This window comes from Sarcophilus harrisii, chromosome 1, assembly GCF_902635505.1.
Source record: "Sarcophilus harrisii chromosome 1, mSarHar1.11, whole genome shotgun sequence".
NCBI lineage: Eukaryota > Metazoa > Chordata > Mammalia > Dasyuromorphia > Dasyuridae > Sarcophilus > Sarcophilus harrisii.
In genome coordinates, this window is record NC_045426.1 from 84,501,359 (window position 1) to 84,521,589 (window position 20,231).

The 20,231-nt window shown below is 46.3% G+C and overlaps 1 protein-coding gene across 2 annotated transcripts; it reads left to right on the forward strand.

The window, feature by feature from the left end:
• The first annotated feature begins 653 nt into the window (after positions 1–653).
• Positions 654–20,005, forward strand: MST1 (macrophage stimulating 1). 2 transcript variants are annotated; one of them, XM_031959150.1, is made up of 18 exons: positions 654–960; positions 3,277–3,415; positions 5,700–5,812; positions 6,834–6,948; positions 7,393–7,529; positions 8,067–8,187; positions 8,593–8,711; positions 9,225–9,399; positions 11,886–12,016; positions 12,167–12,269; positions 12,577–12,707; positions 13,278–13,313; positions 13,489–13,600; positions 13,998–14,075; positions 14,382–14,528; positions 17,043–17,149; positions 18,862–19,001; positions 19,315–19,511. In XM_031959150.1, the coding sequence occupies exons 1-18, from the start codon at positions 909–911 to the stop codon at positions 19,333–19,335; spliced, it is 1,977 nt and encodes a 658-aa protein (XP_031815010.1). In that variant the 5' UTR covers positions 654–908; the 3' UTR covers positions 19,336–19,511. The 2 variants fall into 2 exon arrangements, with proteins under 2 accessions (XP_031815010.1, XP_023353828.1); XM_023498060.2 differs by lacking the exon at positions 19,315–19,511 and adding an exon at positions 19,519–20,005 and having other exon boundaries at positions 657–960.
• The last annotated feature ends 226 nt before the right edge of the window (positions 20,006–20,231 follow it).

Consider the following 20,231-nt stretch of genomic DNA (forward strand, 5'->3'; position numbering starts at 1 on the left):
TCTGAAAAGGAAACTTTATCCTTTGTGGTGGGACTGCCCCAATCAGCATGCCTGAGGGCTAACATACATTATCTCCACTTCCAGTTCTTTCCTCCTTCCCTTCCCCCCATCTCCCCTGCCGCCAGCATCCCCTCCCCTCTACCCCTCCATCCCATCCTATATATCCTTCAGGTAACTAACAACCTTACAACCCTGCTTCCCCGTGGAAGCCTCCTGGCTCCCTCATCAGGATAAATAAATTCCTCTCAACTTCTATCACTCCCGAGGTTCCTTTTCTGGGGGCCTTACAGATTACTTGGAAATTTTGACAAGCCTCAGGGAAGTTTAACAATCTAGAAACCTCTCCTCCCCTTCCAGATGTGGACCTTTCCCCTACATTTCTGTCCCACAAACAATAATCTTAAGAACTTTATAGGGCTGACATTTTTTGAGTTCACAATCCATTTGGCAGAGAAACAGAGAAAGGGAGGAGCTTTGCAGGGCAGTTCCTAGGTCTTGGACCTTTCTTAAATCTTGTGCCTGGGTATTGCCCAGATGAGAGATTACTACAGATTTCACAATTTTGCTTCCCGGAGGGAGGGGTGGGGTAAGCATTTTGGGAGAATTGTTTATAAAGTGAAAACAGAAGCCAAGTTATCAGGAGCAGCTCCTATAGGTGGATGGAATGGGAAGGGATCCCTGGATCCCTTCCCATTAGCCCAGCCCTACTGGATCTTTTCCCCTCTAGTCCCTCCCCTTCCCTTGGCCCAGGCTCGTGACCAGAGGCAAATGTGTTTTGAGATTGAACAGTGTGGGCTAAGGAGAGATTGTGTAGACTTGGGTGAACCTCTCCTGGATTAAAGAGGGGTAGGAGAGAGGCAGAAAGGTGCCCAGGATCAACCTAATCTGAAAATCCTACAACAGAGAGGATGTGGCCCTTCATGGTCTTCCTGCCTTCAATCCTATGCGCCAGTGCTCCAGGTGAGTCCCTTTCGCTTAATTCCTCAGGTCTGGGACAAAGGGAGGAAGGGAGGTCCAAGATTCAGATACTATTTCTCCTGCCTCTGAACGAGGCTGTCAACCATCCCTTTCCCTTTTCTACCCTTGCATGCATGTATATACGATGGACTGCCTCTCCTCTCTGGTCCCCATCAGCCATGGAATTGTCTCGCCTCATATCCATCCCCATGGGACCAGCCCGATACCATCACCTATGGCCCCAAGAAGCAGCGACTCTCATAAATCCACTTTAGCTAACACACACACACACACACATACAGAGAGTCACTCACACTTGGTCCCAGACACAGCTTAACTAGGAAATTTTGGGACTTTTACAAGCACTGCAAACTTGCTAAGGCTCTGAGCACAAAAGGTACCTACCCTTCCCTCAGCTGGTGACTAACCGACCCACTCTACTTCACATTTTCTTTGTGAACAAACTTCACAGTTAGTGACTTCCTATTTAACTTAATTCCCCATAAACAGGAGTTAGGGTCAGCAGTTTCTTTACTCTGGTTATCCTGGGAGCCCAGGACAGTAGTAAATGTTATAGCAAACAATTGAATGTTTTTGCTAACTCCTCCTATTAACCCCCACACACACACATCTGCACCCACCAACTTCCACAACAACTCTTAAGTGTCCTGTTAGCACTGAAAGGGAACCTTACAGAGTCTAACTTTCTCTGTTTGTAAAAGGCCTCTAATACCAGCAGCTTTGTCTAGATGACATCTGTTTCCTTCCAGTTCAAAAATCTATGATCCTGTGAACTTTAGTTTTGCATTAGAGGAAACTGAGACTAGAAAAAAAGGGAAGTGGAGTATTCATTACTCTTAACCGAAATTCTGAAATTGATTCTGAGCTGACAGCCCAACTCTCAGAGATTTATAAATGATCTAAAGATGCAAGGGACCTTAGAAACCATCCTGGTCAACCCTCCCACTTCCAAAGAAGTGGAAACTAGAATTAGTGTCAGAAGGGGGTGGGGAAGCTGCCCGTTTTCCAACCATTAAAAAAAATTTATTTTGGGAGCTGCTCTCATGGGAGCTGAGGAGTCTGGGGAGCCCTGATTTTGCAGATCAGAAGGCTCTGTTCTAATGGGCTCAGAATAAGGAACTAAGTAGGAAGTGTAGCTTTGGTCTTCCCATGCAAATGCTGGCCCCAGGCTAATGTCCTATCACCACCTTAACGCCAGTTCTGCTCCAAAGCAGAGTTTAAGTATTTTAGGGGGCCAAGTCTTTGAGGGAAAGAAAACCCTTGGACTTGGGGAGGTATTTCCAGAAAAGCCAGGCCCTCGAGCTGGGGGCTCAATAACTAGTTTTCTGCTAAACTAGAAGCAGAACCTCTCTGATCGTCTCATGGCTTCTGGAAGCTTTTCTTCCCCCTAAGCAGGCCCCACAGGGCCTCCCACTCTATCTTCACAGGGGAGCCTGCCATACTTTCAGCCTTGCTCTCCTGTCCCTTTGGTTCCAGGGCTGGGACTGTTTGATAAGCCCAGGGAGGGCAAGTATAGAAGGGCAAGTAAGTTTCCCAGAGTCAGAGAAACAGATCCTTTAGCAAGAAGGAAGGCACTGTTTGATTTCACCTACTTTGGCCCTCTGAAGGAAGTCCAGTCAGGATAGAGAGGGAAAGAAGGGAAGTCGAGCCCTTTCCAACATGATGTTGATCCAGAAACTGCTCCCCTTTCCTAGGCATCCTGACAATCTGTCAAGGGTGCTCTGAATACCTGATACATCAGTTAGTCAAGTAGCATTTATTAAGCATCTACTAGATAACCAGGCACTGTGTTAAGCCCTGGGAGGCCAAAGAAAGTCAAAAGACACTCTTCCTTTCAAGAAGCTTATAGTCTGATGCAAGTCAGCCCTGAGGACATCTTTGCTTGTTTTCTAGGCTTGGAGGAGAGGGAGAGAAAAAAAGTCTGAGTTGTGACAGGTGCATGGTGTCCCAGGAGCCTCAGGAGACAATAAACTTCCTCCCCTCCTCCCTCTCATTGTCCTGCTGCTGGTCCACGTGGCCTGTCCATAGTCATCCTCTGCCTGACCCCCCATTCCTTTAGAGGAGTTCCAAGTCAGCCAGCCCTTTAGCCTCCCCTCTTTGGGGAGACTTTCCTATTCTGCCATTGTTTCCCAATCCTGAGGCAATGTTTTAGTCACCTTGTCCTGCATGACTTTTCACACAGACTTAGTCACACATACAAATACACTCATCTGCAGGCATTCCTGTGAACACATGCCCCGCAAAAGGAACAGGAGGCCTATCCACCCCTTGTTCAGTGTCCCTGTCTGTGGCCCCCAGGAATAAGGTCCTCACTCAATGACTTCCAATCCTTGACTGCCACGGAGCTGCGTCACCCATCCCACCAGCCAGATGGTCAGGAGAAGCCAATGGATGTGGAAGATTGTGCACAGCTCTGTAACCAGCTCCTGACCTGCCGGTGAGAAGGGATGGGAAGGGGGAGAGACTAGAAGGACCCCTGACTCCTTCCTCAGATCCCCGTGCCCTTCCCAGGAAGATCTGCTCCTTGTTCCCAGATGCCTTGCAATCCCCACTCTAGCTCTGAGATGGCTCTGGACTGAAGGTCTTGCTGAGCATGTCTAGGTGTCTCCTTCTCTCCTGAATTGGTCCAGGGACTTTTAGCCTTTGGCCTTGGGCCTCCTTTATTAATTTCTAAACTCCTTAGGTCACTGTGCCTCAAACCAGGTATTCACACTCAAGAATCATAGAGCTTAGATTTAGAACCAGTAGGGACCTTAGAGACTACTGACTCCATTCACTTTACAGATAAGGAAACTGAAGCCTAGGATCATACAGCCAAGTGTGTCTGATTGAAGTGCTCTATATACTGCTTTAAGCTACCTTTCCCTACAGGTCGCTGAGCCCATGGAGTTCACCGGCCTCAAAAAGCAGCTAACTTAGCTTTTGAATTATTTTTCTTTTTCTCTTGTCTCTGCTGGACATCCAAGTCTGGCTTCTACTTCATCCTTCCCTTCTAGCCTATGTCCATTTATTTTATACCACTTGAGTGGGACTTTCTAGGATTTGATGATAAGGACAGGGAGAATATATACATTCAGAAACCATACACCAGAGTAAAGTCATCCCAAATGACTACGGAAGAAAATGATCCCATCCCAAATGGGGTGTTAATAATAGCAATAGTTACTCCCATTTTTGTGCCATTTTAAGGTATATCCAACACTTTACTCTTAGCAACCCTGATATAGGTAGTGCATTTTATTATTCCCATTTTACATATAAGTAAACTTAGTTGGAAGAGGTTAGTGATTTGCCCAGAATCACAGTCAGTAAGTGTTTGAGGCTGGATTTGAACTCAGGTTGTTCTACCTCTAGCCTAGCATCCTACGCACTGGTCCACTAAACTAAATGATGCTGGGTGACAGATTTACTAAATGTCTGTATCTGGATTAAAATTCATTTCTTCTTGACTCCCAGGATAGTACTCTATCCATTGGACCACATAGCTGCCTACTTCTCTAAGTTTACTAACTAATTAAATTTTATCACTCAAATGTCATTTGATACAACAACGAGTGAACTCCCAAAGTTCACAAGAGAAATCCCTTTTTGATACTAGCTTTCATCCTATAGCTAAAAGCTCTAAGTGCTTAGCCACTGAGTACCCTAAAGGAGTTTGGCCTCACATTTTATAATAGCTCCTTATTTTTCATGCAAAAATAGTTTTCAGTATTCACCCTTGTAAAACCTTGTGGTCAAAATTTTTCTCCCTCCCTTCTCACTTCTTTTCTCCCTTAGATAGCAAGTCATCCAATATAGGTTAAATATGTGCAATTCTTTTAAACATATTTCCACATTTGTCTTGCTGCTCAAGAAAAATCAGATCAAAAAGGAAAAAAAAATGAGAAAGAAAAAAACAAACAAGCAAACAACAAAAGGTGAAACTACTCTATTATGATTCACATTCAGTCCCCATAGTCCTCTTACTGTGTCTAGATGGCTCTCTCCATCCCAAGTCTATTGGAATTGCCTTGAATCACCTCATTGTTGAAAAGAGCTAAGTGCATCACTGTTGATCATCACATGATATTCTTGTTGCTGTGTACAATGTTCTCTTGGTTCTACTCACTTCACTTGGTATTAGTTCATGTAAGTCTCTCTAAGTATTTCTGAAATCATCCTGCTGATTGATTCTAGGACATCAGGGCAGTTTTCTTTGACTGCTGATCATTTCTTATAGATGGACATCCCCATCTGATGAACATCCGCTCAGTTTTCCTTGCTACTCCAAAAAGATCAGCCTCACATTTTAAAATTCCTTTTTTCCAGAGTTTCTACCCCTTTCCTTCCACTCAGTCCATATGCATAACCCATTGCCATACTAAACATATCCCTCACCATAGTCCTATATCTGGATTTAGCGTTAAAACTATAAAAACCAGAGGAAGTAACTTCCAACATGGGTCAAATGAAAGAAGAAAGGTCCTAGATTCAGATACTAGTTAAAAAAGGTATGAGAAAAGCTTAAAGAGCTACCCTTCTCCAGGATGCAAGTTTAGGTTCCACGGACTTAGTACAGAGTTGTTTCTTTTTCTCTCCCTTGGACAGTCTTTTGCCCCTAGTCCATGGGCTGGACTGGAAGTAGAAGTTCCAGGAATCTGTCCCCAAAGTGCTAGATCTATAGAAGAGGAAGGGAAAGTTTCCAAGGCCCTCAATCTGATGATTTGTGATCATACCCCCAGGGCTTTCCACTACATCCCAAGGCACCAGGGATGCCAGCTGTTGTCCTGGACCCAAAACTCTGCCCAGGCCCAGCTCCACAAGAATGTACAGTATGACCTCTACCAGAAGAAAGGTGAGTCCAGTTTGGGGACAAGGGCTGGAAGAAGGCATCGGTAGCTTGGAAGTAGGGGAGATATACTTCTCAGAACAGCTAACTTCCTACAACTCAGGACGAAATAAGAAAAGCTCATTAGAGGGCAGTGGTCTTGGGGATAGTTGCTGTAAATAGGGTTCACCTAGACAGAAGAAAATCAAGAATTGTTGTTGGGCAGTGATTCCTCTGATTTATTACCCATCTCTGGGTGTCCTTGGATGCTTCACCCCAGACTTCTTTCCCCAAAGAGCTGGTTACATACTTTGCACCTCATCCTGAATCACAGAGACTTTAATTAATCTTATAAAGCATTTTAAGATGTCAGCTACTTTTGAGGAGCTGTCCTTGGTGCTGGGGAACAAAAATGTTTTTAAATGGCATTGTCTTTACACTCTAAGAGTTGACAGCCTAATGAAGGTGGAAGACAGAGGAAAACCTGACTTATGAGGTAATGTGCTACAGTGAAAAGAAAACCTGGGTTCAAATCCCATCTTACTTATTCTCTCATTTTTTCATTTGTAAAATGAGAGAGTTGGACTAAATGGCCTTCGAGGCCCCTCCCTGATCTACAGCCATGATCCTGTATACAACAATAGCCCAGTACAAAGGAGATTGACATAAAGGCTAAGGAGAAGAGAGAACACTTTCAGAAGAGAAAGAGAGAAGTGTTAAGGGAGGCTTCTTGGAGGAGCTAGCCATTCACATAGGTCCTGAAGGAAGGATGGAACTTCAGCAGAAAAGAGCAGGGGGAATAAAGAAAGGAAGTCCATTCCAGGCAAGGAGGGCAGTGTGAGGACCATCTGGATGTGGGGTGCAACAGAGTAAGATAATAACAGGGCAGCACAGGGAGTGATCCATTTTGACTTGAGTGGGCAAAGGGGAACAGTATGGCCAGGCTGAATAGGGAGTTTGGAGCCTGATTGCCTGGGACCTTGTCTAGTCTATTGGGGCCAGACCTCTGAGACTATTTGGTCTTGGGCTAATGGGGTATCTTCCACAGATTACGTGCGGGATTGCATCGTGAACAACGGGATCAGTTACCGGGGCACTGTTGGGATCACTGCTGAGGGCCTCTCCTGCCAACACTGGAACCACAAGTTCCCGACAGACCACAAGTTCGAGCTATTCTGGGCATTGGGCTGGGGAAAAGGGAAAAGGAGGGACTCAGGGCAAGAGGTTGTTATTTCCCCACTCCCCTAAAGGCCAGACCCAGGGCAGATCCAGAATTCAAGGATAATGCTCTGCAGGTCCCATTCCTTAAGAAAAGGCATCCATATATACCCTGATCAGACAGAAAGGATAAAGCCAGGACTGGGGAAGGGAAGCAAAGTGGACTTTGGAGAAGTTAGGAAATCTGGCAAGTTCTCAGGAAAAGAATCCTTCTTGCCCCCTGGTGTGATGCCCCCATGCCTGAACTGTGTCCATGATGCCCAGCCCCAGGATTTCTACTGGGATTACATAAAAATCCTGCCAAGCAGAACATGTTTAATCTTTCTCCCCTATAATAGATCTTCAAACACTTGAGGGCCACGATCGTATTCCCCCCCTTCCCTCCTCAGGTACATTCCAACTCTCCAAAATGGGCTGGAGAAGAACTACTGCCGTAACCCTGACAACGACCAGCAGGGCCCCTGGTGCTACACCACCAATCCTAAGGTCCGCTTTCAGACGTGTGGTATCAAGACTTGTCAGGAGGGTGAGTCCCAGGTACTTTTCTTCCTCCTGCTTCCCATGCCAGGCCAGAGCATCTGGGAGGAGGGGCCCTTCCTCCCTTTCCACCCCCCTAAGATGTAACAGATCCCCTCACAGCATCCACAATGGCCTGGAATGACCATCATTAAAGTAAAAGCAATGATTCTAGATACAGCCTCTCCCACTGTCCTAGAAAACCCTGGGACACACCCTGAGAAAGTAGATATCACTCAAGACTCTTCACCCCTCAGGGACAAACTCTGGTACATGGCAAAGACCACTAGACTTGGAGGTCAAAGATCTGAGTTCAAATCCTGTCCCTGACATTTAGTAGCTTCAGGACCTTGGCGTGGTCATTTAACTCAGTGCCCTCCAACAGATCTTTGAGATTTAAAATTGCTGACTAGGGGGAGGGGGTTTGCTACCATATACACAGGTCCTGATGGTCCGGTCCTGGCACTATCTGCCCCTCAGAATGGATGGCATGAAAACCCTATAGAAACAGAGGAATCATTTTAGTGCTGTGACCCTGTCCCCACAGCTACCTGCTTCACCTGTAATGGGGAGGATTATCGAGGTTCTGTAGATTACACAGAGTCCGGCAAAGAGTGCCAGCGCTGGGACCTCCAGTACCCTCACAAGCATCCCTACAAGCCCAGCAAGTACGACTCTGGACTGGAAGGGGATAGGAGGCTCTTCTTGGGCAATACGGGGGCAGGGAGCAAGGGGGCCAATGCCCAGGACTCCCAGGTGGGTATGGATGGGTGGAAGGGGGCTGCTAAACAACAGAGAGAAAGAGACAGACGTGGAGAGACTAAAAGAGGAGAAAAACAGAACAGAGAGAAAGAGACAGCATGGAGAGAGAAAAAGAGGATCCCAACAGGAAGGCCCTGTGGAAGCTTAGGGTCATTGACACCACTAGCAGGCTCCCCCTTTCTCTCTGTCCTTCCTCCTATCTCCACAGGAAGATGGGGAGAATAGCAAGATTCAAGGGGCCCATTCACTCTCTGCTCTACTTTCCTGGAGGAAAAGGTAGAGGTCCTAAAGTGACACTTCTTCTGCCCCAGATATCCAGATAAAAACCTGGACAACAACTACTGTCGAAACCCGGACCACTCAGAGCGCCCCTGGTGTTACACCACAGACCCACTGCGGGAGCGAGAATTCTGCAACATCCCCAGATGTCGTGAGCGAGCGGGGTGTAGAAGGGGGGAATCCAGCCGGGGGGAAGGCCGGGTTATACCTCCCTGCATCTCCCGCCTCCACCAGGCTCCTTAGAGCCAAGGAGCTAAAATGGAGAAGGGGGCTTGGAACTTTAGAAGTCCAGGCACAGAATTTAGAAATGCAAGGTGGATTCAAGTTCATGTGGGAGAAGCAGGGACTCCGAGAGAGGAAAGAATTTGCTCAAGACCATCCAGATAGTGAGTGACAGGACACGGGAATGGAGGTTTCTGATCTAAGTTCCACATTCCTTTCAAAGACACAATGCAAGTCTTCCCATAAGGCAGAATGGGGTAAGGGGAGAGCAGGTCGTCACTAAGGGAGGGCTGACCCCAGGAGGCCTGGCCCTAAGCTAAGGGAACTGTCAGGAGGATATTGCAATATTCAGAGGAGCCGCCTAGGACCTTCTTGGGATGACTAGGGTCTAGGTCCTGGGGCTGAGGTCTAGGTCTCACTCTAAATCCTTGTGTCTATTCAGCATCCACACGGCAGCAGCCGCCATCACTCAAACACACCACCTACAACTGCTTCAAGGGGAAGGGGGAAAATTATCGAGGAACAGCCAACACCACAGCCACAGGGATTCCCTGCCAGCGCTGGGATGCCCAGAGCCCTCACCAACACCACTTCTTGCCTGAGAACTATGAATGCAAGTGAGTCCTGGAAAAGAAGGAGAGAGAAGCAGGAAGAGAGTCAGATCCAGAGAGTTGTGATGGAGGCAGAGGCTGGAAAAGAAGAGAAAAACAGAACAGAGAGAGGTAGAGAGAAAGAGACAGACATGGAGAGAGGAGAAAAACAGAACAGAGAGAGAAAGAGAAAGACATGGAGAGAGAGAAAAAGAGGAAAAAAATAGAACAGAGAGGCAGAGAAAGAGACAAAGACACGGAGAGAAAAAAAGGAGAAAAACAGAACACACAGAGAGAGACAGAAAGAGACAAAGACATGGAGAGAGAAAAAGAGGAGAAAAACAGAACAGAGAGAGGCAGAGAAAGAGACAAAGGCACAGAGAGAAAAAAAAGAGGAGAAAAACAGAACATACACAGAGAGAAAGAGACAAAGACATGGAGAGAGAAAAAAAGAGGAGAAAAACAGATCAGAGAGAGAGAGAAAGAGACAAAGACACAGAGAAAGACAAAGAAGGATGAGACAGAGAGACTCTCTGTGTATGTGTGACTCATGTCTGCATTCTCCAAACAAGAAGAAGTGAGCAGTCCAGACACTGAGCTCTCCTTCATTATGTTGCATTGTTAATCCCTTTATCCATTACTCCCCACTTACTACATTCCATGCAGTTTTCCTAAACCTTTCTTCAAGCCCCCAAATCTATTCCAACGTGACATCGCTCTATAGATGAACTTCCCTCCTAATTTACTGAGAAGGATGAGGCTCCCTGGCATGGCAAGATAGGATTTAGAGCTGGCAAGGACCATAGGGAGAGCAAGTCCATAAATTGAAGATCCAGAGACAGGAAGCAAAGACCTTGCCCAAATCTCCTGGACAGTAAATGGCTATATGTTTGGCTCTGAACCTAGCACTCTTGCTGCTCCTCCATGTTTTATGGAAGTACCCTTATTACCTCTCTTCCTTTCCTCACTCTCTCTCTAATTTCTCTACGTGCTCAATGGCTTTTTCCCTCTGTCATTCTCAAAGGAAAAAAGTAACCCTCTTCTTTGCTTCTAGAGATGTCCCTCTTGCCCATCTCTTCTTGGGCTTCTTTTTTTCTGTTCGTTCTTGCCCTACTGCTTAAAAACATAACTTACATTATCTTTCACATGCTCAAAATCCCTCCCATCCTTTTATATTTTCAAACTATATTCTCTCCTTTATTGACTTTGGCTAAGTACCTGGGATTGGAGAGAGGAAGAAGCAAAGATTTCTTTCTGGATAAGATCCTGGGATGAATTTTGGGCTCCCCTTCACTCTGTCCCACCCCAGTGGGCTCTAAAATTTAAAGGATGCTGGTAGCATCTCTTCTTCAGCAAATAGAAACAAATTAATTTGATGTGCAGAGATCAAGAATAATCAGGAGGTGACCAAATGGCCTATTTCCTTCCCTGGCCCAACTCTACCCTTCCCCCTTCCCCAACAGTGCCTTCTTAGTATCTCAGGATCTCTTTCTTCTCTCCCTTCTGTATAAGGGATACAGCAATCTGTATAAGGGATCTAGTGTTTTGAGCTCTGAGCTCTCCTCTATCCCCTCCACAAGAACTGTCTTTAAAAGGTGATCTGAAAAAGGATTTGAACAATTTTCAGATGAGGAAATTAAATTCATCTATAGTTACATGAAAAAAAATGCTCTAAATCACTATTGATTAGAGAAATGCAGAGAATAAGTCTGAGATATCATTTCACATCTAATCAAATTAGCTAAGATGAAAGGAAAAGATAATGACAAATATTGGAGGGAATGTGGGAAAACTGGAACATCATTGGTGGAGCTGTGAAATAATCTAACCATTCTGGAAAGCAATTTGGAAGTGTACTCAAAGGGCTATTAAACTGTGCATGCCTTTTGATACTGGGTATGTATCCCAAAGAGATCATGAAAAATGGGAAAGGACCCACTGGTGCAAAAATGTAGCACCTCTTTGTAATGGCAAATAATCAATTGAGGAATGGCTGAATTAGTTATGGTATATGAAAGTAATGGAATATTATTGTTCTATAAAAATCACAAATAGGCTGATTTAGAAAGGTTTGGAAAGATTTACATCAACTGATGTTGAGTAAAACATGCAAAGCAGGAAAACATTGTTCACAGCAACAGCAAGATTGGGTGATGATCAACTCTAATAAATGTGGTTCTTCTCAGCAGTTCAGTGGTCCAAGGCAATCCCAATAAACTTTGGATGGAAAAGACCATCCCCATCTAGAGAGAACTATGGAAGCTGAATGTAAATCAACACATGCTATGTTCACTTTTTTTCTTGTTTTTTTTTTTGTCATAGTTTTCCCTTTTTCTGATTTTCTCTCCCAAAATATTTCATATGAATATATATAAAGTGAACATACATGTATCACAAAAAATTGTTGTTTTACATGTAACTGGGGAAAATATATAAAAAAATATATATTTAAATAGTTGATCTGAAGATATCTCTTATCCTGGGTTAAGAATTGCTATTTATTCCATCCCCAGGGACTTACGGGAAAATTTCTGTCGGAACCCAGATGGTTCGGAGGCCCCCTGGTGCTTTACTTCTCGGTCTAGCATGCGTGTGGCCTACTGTTTCCATATCAAGCGCTGTACTGATGACATCAAGGTAGAAGGTGAGGGTGGGGAGTGGGACACTGGGAAGCAGGGTTTGGGTTTGGCCTGAAGACCCAAAGTACCCTTTGTTCTTATCCTTCCCCTTAAACCTCTCTCACAATGGTCACTTGGAGGGCAGTGACCTTCTCTGCTTTGTCTTGGTTCCACAGACTGTTATTTTGAAAATGGGGAGCAGTACCGGGGTTCTGTCAGTAAGACCCGGAAGGGAATTATCTGCCAGCACTGGTCCCAGAAGACTCCTCACAAGCCTCAGTGAGTCTTGAGGGGTAGGAAGGAGTTTTTAGGGGAGAGGGAAGGAAGGAAATCATTTCTGATTGCCTCCAAACTTCAGCCCTTAGCTCTTCAAGCCTACCCTGCTTAACTTCAGTCCTTACCTTGGGACCCTCTGTCTATTCTTTCCCAAACCCTGCCCATGACTCTTAAAGACTGAAGGATCAAAGATGGTGATGAAAGTCTGGAGCTCTGGAGGCAAATTGTGGGATGGGGTAGGCTCCAAGGGGTCGGAAAGCTGATTTGGAACTTCCAGCTCTTCAACCCTCTCCATCACTCTCCTCTCAAGGTTCACGCCAATCACTGATCCACAGCTAGAAGAGAATTTCTGTCGGAACCCAGATGGAGACAGATATGGTCCTTGGTGCTATACTATGGACCCTGGAACCCCATTTGACTACTGTGCCCTCAAGCCCTGCAGTGAGTCCCCATACCCCATTCTGTCCCCAAACAGACCATCCTGTTGTTTGTTGGTTTGCAAGGACTAAGATTTTTACACATGAATCAACCATCAAGCATTTTACTGAGCTGTGTGCCCAAGAAACATGTTTAAAATATGGTTCTTGCCCTCACAAAGTTTATAATCTAGCAGGGAAAAGAAGACTCCCATCTGGAGATGAGATAAAAGACAGGGTTTAAATCTGGAAGAGATCCTCAAGGATAATGTTTTTGTTTTTTAGGTGAGAAAATTGAATTCAGATTCAAACCTAGAATCTCTGATTAATCTAGCCCTGTTTACTATTCCAAATTGCCTTTCAAGGGCTGGCTTCTCTCCCAGGGAGGGATAGACCACTGGGAGATCACTTTAGAAGAGATTATTTCCATAGGAAGAGATCACTGTGGCTGTGGTGGGGTGGGGTGGGATGAGATGGGGGAAAGTGTCACTGCCTGGACTCCTCCTCAACTTGGGTCTCTTACTGTCTTTAGAGAAGAATTCGACCTAGATATTGCTTTTGGGACTCACTTCTTATCTCACCTTTATTCTTTCAGGTAGTGACCCAAACACTTCCATCCTGGCAACCTCAGGTAACCTAGGGCCTGCCCACCTGCCAACTTCCCTTGCTTTTTGCGGCCCCAACTGTGCTCCCCGTACCTGCCTCTTCCCTAACCCTTAATCCCTCTGCCTCCGGTACTCTGAGGGCACAAGGGACTCCCCTCCTTCCCATCCCCAGCTCCTTTTTCTCTCTCCCCCTGCCTCCAGACCCAGTGATCTTTGAGGAGTGTGGAAAGAGGGAGGAACGTAAATCGAACAAGTTACGGATCGTGGGGGGATTGCCTGGCAATTCGCCCTGGACAGTCAGCTTGAGGAACCGGTGGGTCCCTCCCCCCGCAGGCTGGAGTCTTGTCTGTCATGGCCCAGCTCTGGTCTGTCCTTCGGTCCCTTCCCTATAGCTTGTGGGTGAGAGCTGCCCAGGATGCTCAGGGGTTTCCTGGGTCAGAGTGGGACTTGAAACCAGCCTTCCTGCTTTTGAGTTGCGGTGGGTGTTTATTAATTGCCGCTGATTAGGGGCCAGGCCCTGTGCCTTCAGGACCACTGATTCATCACAGCATGCTGCCTTTTTCACAAAGGCAGGCTCAGCCCCCATCATCGCATCTGACCCTTGCAGGAGGAGCTCTCAGGGAAATGATCCTGAACCCTGTGTGGGGTGGGGAGCTCTGCCATCTCCATCCTGACCCCCCCTTACTGCACCCTCCCTTACTGTATCCTAGGCAGGGCCAGCACTTCTGCGGGGGGTCCCTGGTGAAGGACCAGTGGGTGGTCTCGGCTCTCCAGTGCTTCTCCTCCTGGTAAGAGACCTTGTCCGCTTCTCAGTGAATCACAGAGTACCCGCATGAGAGCCCGGCCCCCACTGCTGCCTTAGTCCAACCCACCTGAGTCTCTGTGAGCCAGGTGCACAGTGATTGCCCCTTCCTGGGCATATGTGACCTATTCTCTGAGCTAACTCCCAGCTGCTTTCTCCCTGTTTCTCCTTCACCTCCCTAAGGTGAGGGAGTTCACTTCAGTCTTGGAAGTTCCCTGAGATAAGGGGTGGAAGAGGGATAGTCTAGTTTGGCTGCAGAGAACTCAGGGAGGATCCGATTGCTCTGCTCCAGCCACAGCTCCCTCGTGGGCTATGAGGCCTGGCTGGGCACCCTTTTTAAGGACCCTCAGCCCAGCGATCCTGGACTACAAAAGATTCCCCTGATGCAGATGGTCTGTGGTCCTCCGGGCTCCCAGCTCGTCATGATCAAACTAGAAAGGTACTTGGATGGGTGGCGGATTGTGGGCCTTTCAGCCACAGTGGGGGTGTGAACACAGACTGATTCCCCCTTATTACCCCCCCCCCCCCCCCGGCCCAGCTCCTTGGTCACTTGGGAGTGTGAGCACAGTCCTGGTCCCTCCTCGGTCAGATTCTGGTGATGGTGGGAACTGGGGACCTGCTTTGTTTTTCCTCAGTGGGGTTAAGTGGTTTGCTAAGGAAGATGACCACATGGGATTGTGGGTAGAATGTCCCACTTCTATCCAGGGAGGACAGAAATTGGGGTCTCAGGCCTTAAATCTCAGAATTCATCTCCCTAAAGCTGAGCTATGGAAGATTAGCCTTTGGTTCTATCTTTTTACTCCATTTTTTCCCTTTCTTACACATCAACTTTTTTTTTCTTCCTCTTGTTGCTAGCTAAACACTTGAGATTACAAGAATGTTTTCTTAAGTGTATTCACAAAATTAATGAGAATATGCCCATTCAGCAGGATGAAGGAACTTAAGAAATTAAAATGGGGAAGAGGCACAGGGATTTGCCCAGTCCTAAATTAATCAGCATTTCATCTGACTTTTGCACCCCAAGCACAGTGTAGATGAACTTCATTTTCTCTAAGTTCAAGTGTCTAAAACTCTTCTGACCTTGGTATATCCCATCAATCCCCAAGTAATCACTGAAATATGTTCAGCTAGCTTGATTTTATTGGTCCATTTGATCACCCTAGAGGAATCCCAAAGGGGAATCTGAGAACACTGTGAGTTGTGTCTTCTGCTCACATTTCTTTGAAATCATTTAGCTCACTACTGTTCCCCTCTCAAGAGATAACCAAGAAAATTCAAAATAAATGCAATTTTTCTATCCCCTTAAAATACAAATAATTTAGAGCAATAGAGTTGGCCCAAGTTAATCATAATCTGCCTACCAAGCATGGAGGATCATCCATGAAACAACTGGAATTGTATATGGAAAATACTCTGTTTACGAAGGTGCTGGCCATCACCATCATTATTTGGGGGAGTCCAGATCTGATGATTTCACCTGTTTCCATTGTGGACAGTTCCCACTCACTGGATATGCATCTGTACCAATGAAGATCTGCCAACCTGTGTGTAATTTATAATCTTAGAGAGCTTTCAGGAACACAAAGATCAGGGGGCTTGTCTGTGTTCACAGTTAGTATGTGTTAAGGAGGTCTTTCTGGTCTGATGTCTACTGTGTTGTGCTGCTTCAACAAACACTGGTCCAGGCACTGTGAAAGGCACAGAGACAAGTTTAAAAGTCTGTTTTCATTCTATCCATGAAGAGACCATATGCATATATTTATATTTAAATATATATACACAAAATGTATGTGTGTGTATATATATGTGTATATATATATAAATACATACATATATATATATGTTTAAATACAAGTATATACAGAGCACATGTCAAACGAATATAAGGTAATTAGGAGAAGGGAAAGAGAGGTCACTATAAGATGGGAAATCAGGAAAAACTTTGTGGAGATGGTGATTGTGCTGAGTTTTGCAAGTTTTTAAAACTCAGGCTGAGGAAAGAATGCATTCCAGCATGGGGAACGTCCATTGCAAAAACAGGCAGATTGGAAATGGAGGATGTGCAAGAAGAATAGTGCCCTCACTGGTTTGGCTGAGCATGGTAGAGAGATGCACATATAATAAGCCTGGAAAGGTAGGTGGGAACAGGTCATAGAGGGCCTGGAGACAATGGAGAGCCATCTGTATGGGAGGACAGAGTGGTCAATCAGTGGCTTGAAGCAGAGACTCGAGGCAGGGAGAGACCCAGACTACTGAAAAGCCTAGGTGAGAGAGGATGAGGGCCCGAAGGGGCCAAAGGTGAGAGATGCAGGAGGAATTACAAGACTAGGCAGCCAGCTCCGATGGGTGGAGAGTGAGGATAAGGGGCTGAACCTTGGTGACTGGAATGATAGTGATGGCACTGACAGAAATGGGAAAATTCAGGAGACAGGACTGGGGAGGAAGATAAGTTCTATTTTGGGCACATTGATTCTGGGCTACCTCTTGGGACGTCAGGCAGTGGGAGAAGTGGGACTGGACCTCTGGAGAGATTGGCTGTCTCTGTCCTAAAAATAGGCATTTGTAAAGTGTCCTTTGTGCCTCATAACCGCCTTGTGAGGACAGGGACTCATTATTTTCATTCTCCACTTTTTTCCTCATTTTCTCCTTCTCCCTTTCACGGATGAGGAAACCTTTGCTCAGAGGAGTGACTTGTCTGAAGTTGCCCAGCTAGCTAATGAGCATTGGAGGAGGCATTGCGACCCAGTCCTCCCCACTCACGAGTCCTGACACTGTCCCCAGGTCACCTCGCTTTCTACTCCCCTAGCCGCAGTGTGATGTTTCTCCTCCCCTCAAACTCAGTGCAGCAACAGAGGTGCCCCTTAATGTTCCTGCACTAGGGCTATTTGTTGGCCCAGAGGCACAGGCTCTGGATTGGCCCTGGGCTTATTCCTCTTTTGTGCTCTCTCTACAGACCCGCAGTGCTTAACAGCCGTGTGGCCCTAATTTGCCTGCCCCCTGAAAACTACGTGGTGCCAAGTAAAACCGAGTGCGAGATTGCTGGATGGGGAGAGACCAATGGTAAGGAACGTGATGGTCCCAGAGAGCACCTTAACCCTTATCTCCCTCCATTAATTAATACTCCCCTTCAGAGGCCCCTTTTTGATTGGATTTCCTTCCTCCTGCTGCTGTCTAAATGCCAGCATTGCCCAAGGATCATTACTTTTGTCTCCTGCTTTTCTCTACTTTCTATGTGTTGTCAAACTCATCTGCCTTAATGAATTCAATAACCATCTGTGTGTAGATGACTTTCAAATCTCTTCTGAGCTCCATCCGCCTCTGGGTCCACTTAGATGTCCCACTGGCTTCTCAAACTCAACAAGTCCTGAGCCAAAAACTCATCTCTTCCCCAAAGCAGCCTTTCCTCCTGCCTTCCCCAACTCTGTTAGTAATACCTATTTCCCCTGTCTCTCATTCTCAAAAGGTTTCAACTCGTCCCTATTCCAACCAGAATTGGTCATTTACCAAGGTCAAGAGTTTTCTTTTTCATCTCTCATATCCTTGCTCTCCCTTCCATTTTCACTGCTATCACCTTAGTAGAGAGCCTCATCCCCTTTTCTGGATTATTACAATATCCTCTTAATTATTTCTATTCAATTCAACAAGCCTACTATGAGGACACTGCTTCAGCCCTCTCCTCCAACTCAGATAGAATTTTGAAATTACTTCTTTGGGCACAAGCATCCTCCACTCAAAAATCTTATCTGTCCCTTTCCTTCCCTCCTCCTTCATAAAAGTGAGGTTTCAAACTCCTTGGCCAGGGTCCTGAGGGATCTGGCCCCTCCTATTTCTCTCTTCAAACATGCCTTGTATCATTCTCCTTCACATCTTGCTTAACAGGGTTCTCGGGAGATGGAATTCTCCCTTCTCTCGTTGGTAGGACTTAGGTCCCACCCATCCTTTGTTCATTTTCCTTCCCACGTGGGGGAGCAGGATGGTACAGTAGAAAGATTACTTCTGGATCACTCCTAACAAGGAAAAGAATGGGCAAACAGGTTATCTCAGGTTACCCAGTTAATCCAAGTCTATGACTTTTTTTTTTGAGTTCCCAAGCTGGAGGTCATTTTCTTTTTTTTCATTGAACAAAAATCTATTTCCTTTCTTTTATTTCTCCCATCTCATTGGGAAAATGTCATCAATATGCTTAGTCAAGCAAAGAAAATTCCCACATTGGCCAAATCTCCAAAATGTTTCTCACCCAGAAGTAAGTCTATCACCACTGTCAAGAAGGGAACAGAATGAATTATCCCTGGTCTAGAACATGGGTGATCACAGCTCTTAATTCTTCTAAAGTTGTTGGTCTTTACCATACTGCTGATGGATAAATTGTTCTGGTTCTGCTTACTTCCCTCTGCAACATTTCATATATGTTTCAATTTTCTCTGAAGCCATCCCTTCCATCATAGATAACGGTATTCCCATTACATTCATATGCCATAATCTGTTCAGTCATTCCATAATTGATGGGCATGCCTTTAATTGCCACTGCTTTGGCTCCAAAGAACTTCTGTTAATATTTTTGTGTCTGGGTCCTTCTTTTTCCTCTTCCATTGATCTCTGTGGAGTTCAGACCGAGTGGTGATTTTGCTGGTTTAAGGGCATAGGTGCTTTCCTAAAATGCCTAACTGGTTCCTTCTCCTTCTATTCTGCTCTCTGAGGTGGGGAGGCTGGCAGTGTGCGGCCTTTCATTGGCTAGGTGGCGGGAGGTATCAGACCACCCTATTTTTCCTTAGGAACTGGCAATGAGACGGTCTTGAATGTTGCCAAGCTTCACGTCATCACTAACGAGGAATGTAACATCAAGCATCGGGGCAAGGTGAAAAAGAATGAGTTATGCACTAGGAGCCCAATGGTCCCCGTAGGGGCCTGTGAGGTACGGCGAGATGGGGGGTTGGGGGAAGCAGGGAGGTGGCAAGGTAGAGGGGGCTGCCCTACTGAACTCCGATACCTAGATACCATACGCCCTGGGCGTATTGACAGCTGAGTGCCAAGCAATGAAGCTTATGTCTGGGAAGGGTCCTATCCCATTGGTCCTTTTCTGAAGCATGAAAGGAAGGAAGGAGAGTTAGCTTGAGCCCCTCCATGGTCCCCTGCATCCTCCTCAGGCTCCCCACATCGGGACCCAAGGACTCTGGAGCTTTAGGATATCTTAAAAGGCCACCTAGTTCAACTGCCTTGCTTTACAGAGGAGGAAGGTAAAGATCTGAAAGATTGTGACCAGCCTAGTTACCAAAGGTGGGCTCAGATGCACCTCCAAGCATGGCACTGTGCACGACTTCAGAGTCTCAGGGAAGAGGCTGTGGTGGTCTTGTCCCTTTGTTGGTAGTTCATCTGTTCACTCTGCGATGAAGAGTTCAAGGCTTCATTTGTGCCATTCCTCCTCCTTCCAGGGGGACTATGGAGGCCCACTGGCCTGCTACACCTATGACTGCTGGGTCTTGGAGGGAATCATAATCCCAAATCGTGTCTGTGCCCGCCCCGGATGGCCAGCTATCTTTGTGCGGGTCTCTAAGTATGTTGACTGGATAAACAAAGTCATAAAGCTGAGCTGAGGGAGGTGAAGAAGAACACTTTCTCCAGGGGTGCCCACACTGGTCTTTCTGTCTCTACCCATTTGGGGCTCTCACTGGTCCTTCTCTAGGACTATGAGATGCAGCTCTGGCCCACCTTCTTCAGGAGACCTTTCCTGGGAGACTCCCCTGAGTAAGGCCTCCACCAACTCGGCATTCACGTTCTGAGTCACCTGTGCTGTCTGCCCCATCCTAACAGAAGTTCCATGGGAGGGGGGAGAGGGGCAGCTGTGCTCTCACTTTGTATCTGCTGGCTTAGGACAATGCTCATCACAGAGGAAGCACTTAATAAAATGCTCACTGAAAACTTGCACATGCTCTCATTATCAAGGCTAGGGGATGTGGCAGCGGGATGGAGAGCAGAAAACATAAACCTTCACTGTATTTCAGGAGACCTCAAGCTGACCCCTCCTCCCTGTGGGGCACAGTCAGCCCCTGCAGCCCCCCTCTCCCTGCTTTGGGGGAAAAGCTGAGCCACCTCACTACTGGCAGAGGTCCGGGCTCGAGGGTGGGAGCCTGTGCCATTCAGCCTT

Coding starts and splice junctions, on each gene's coding strand:
- MST1 (XM_023498060.2), top strand. CDS start 909: ATGTGGCCCTTCATGGTCTTCCTGCCTTCAATCCTATGCGCCAGTGCT. Junction 3,416..5,699: donor AACCAGCTCCTGACCTGCCG/GTGAGAAGGGAT, acceptor TCATACCCCCAG/GGCTTTCCACTACATCCCAA. Junction 13,314..13,488: donor TTCCATCCTGGCAACCTCAG/GTAACCTAGGGC, acceptor CCCTGCCTCCAG/ACCCAGTGATCTTTGAGGAG.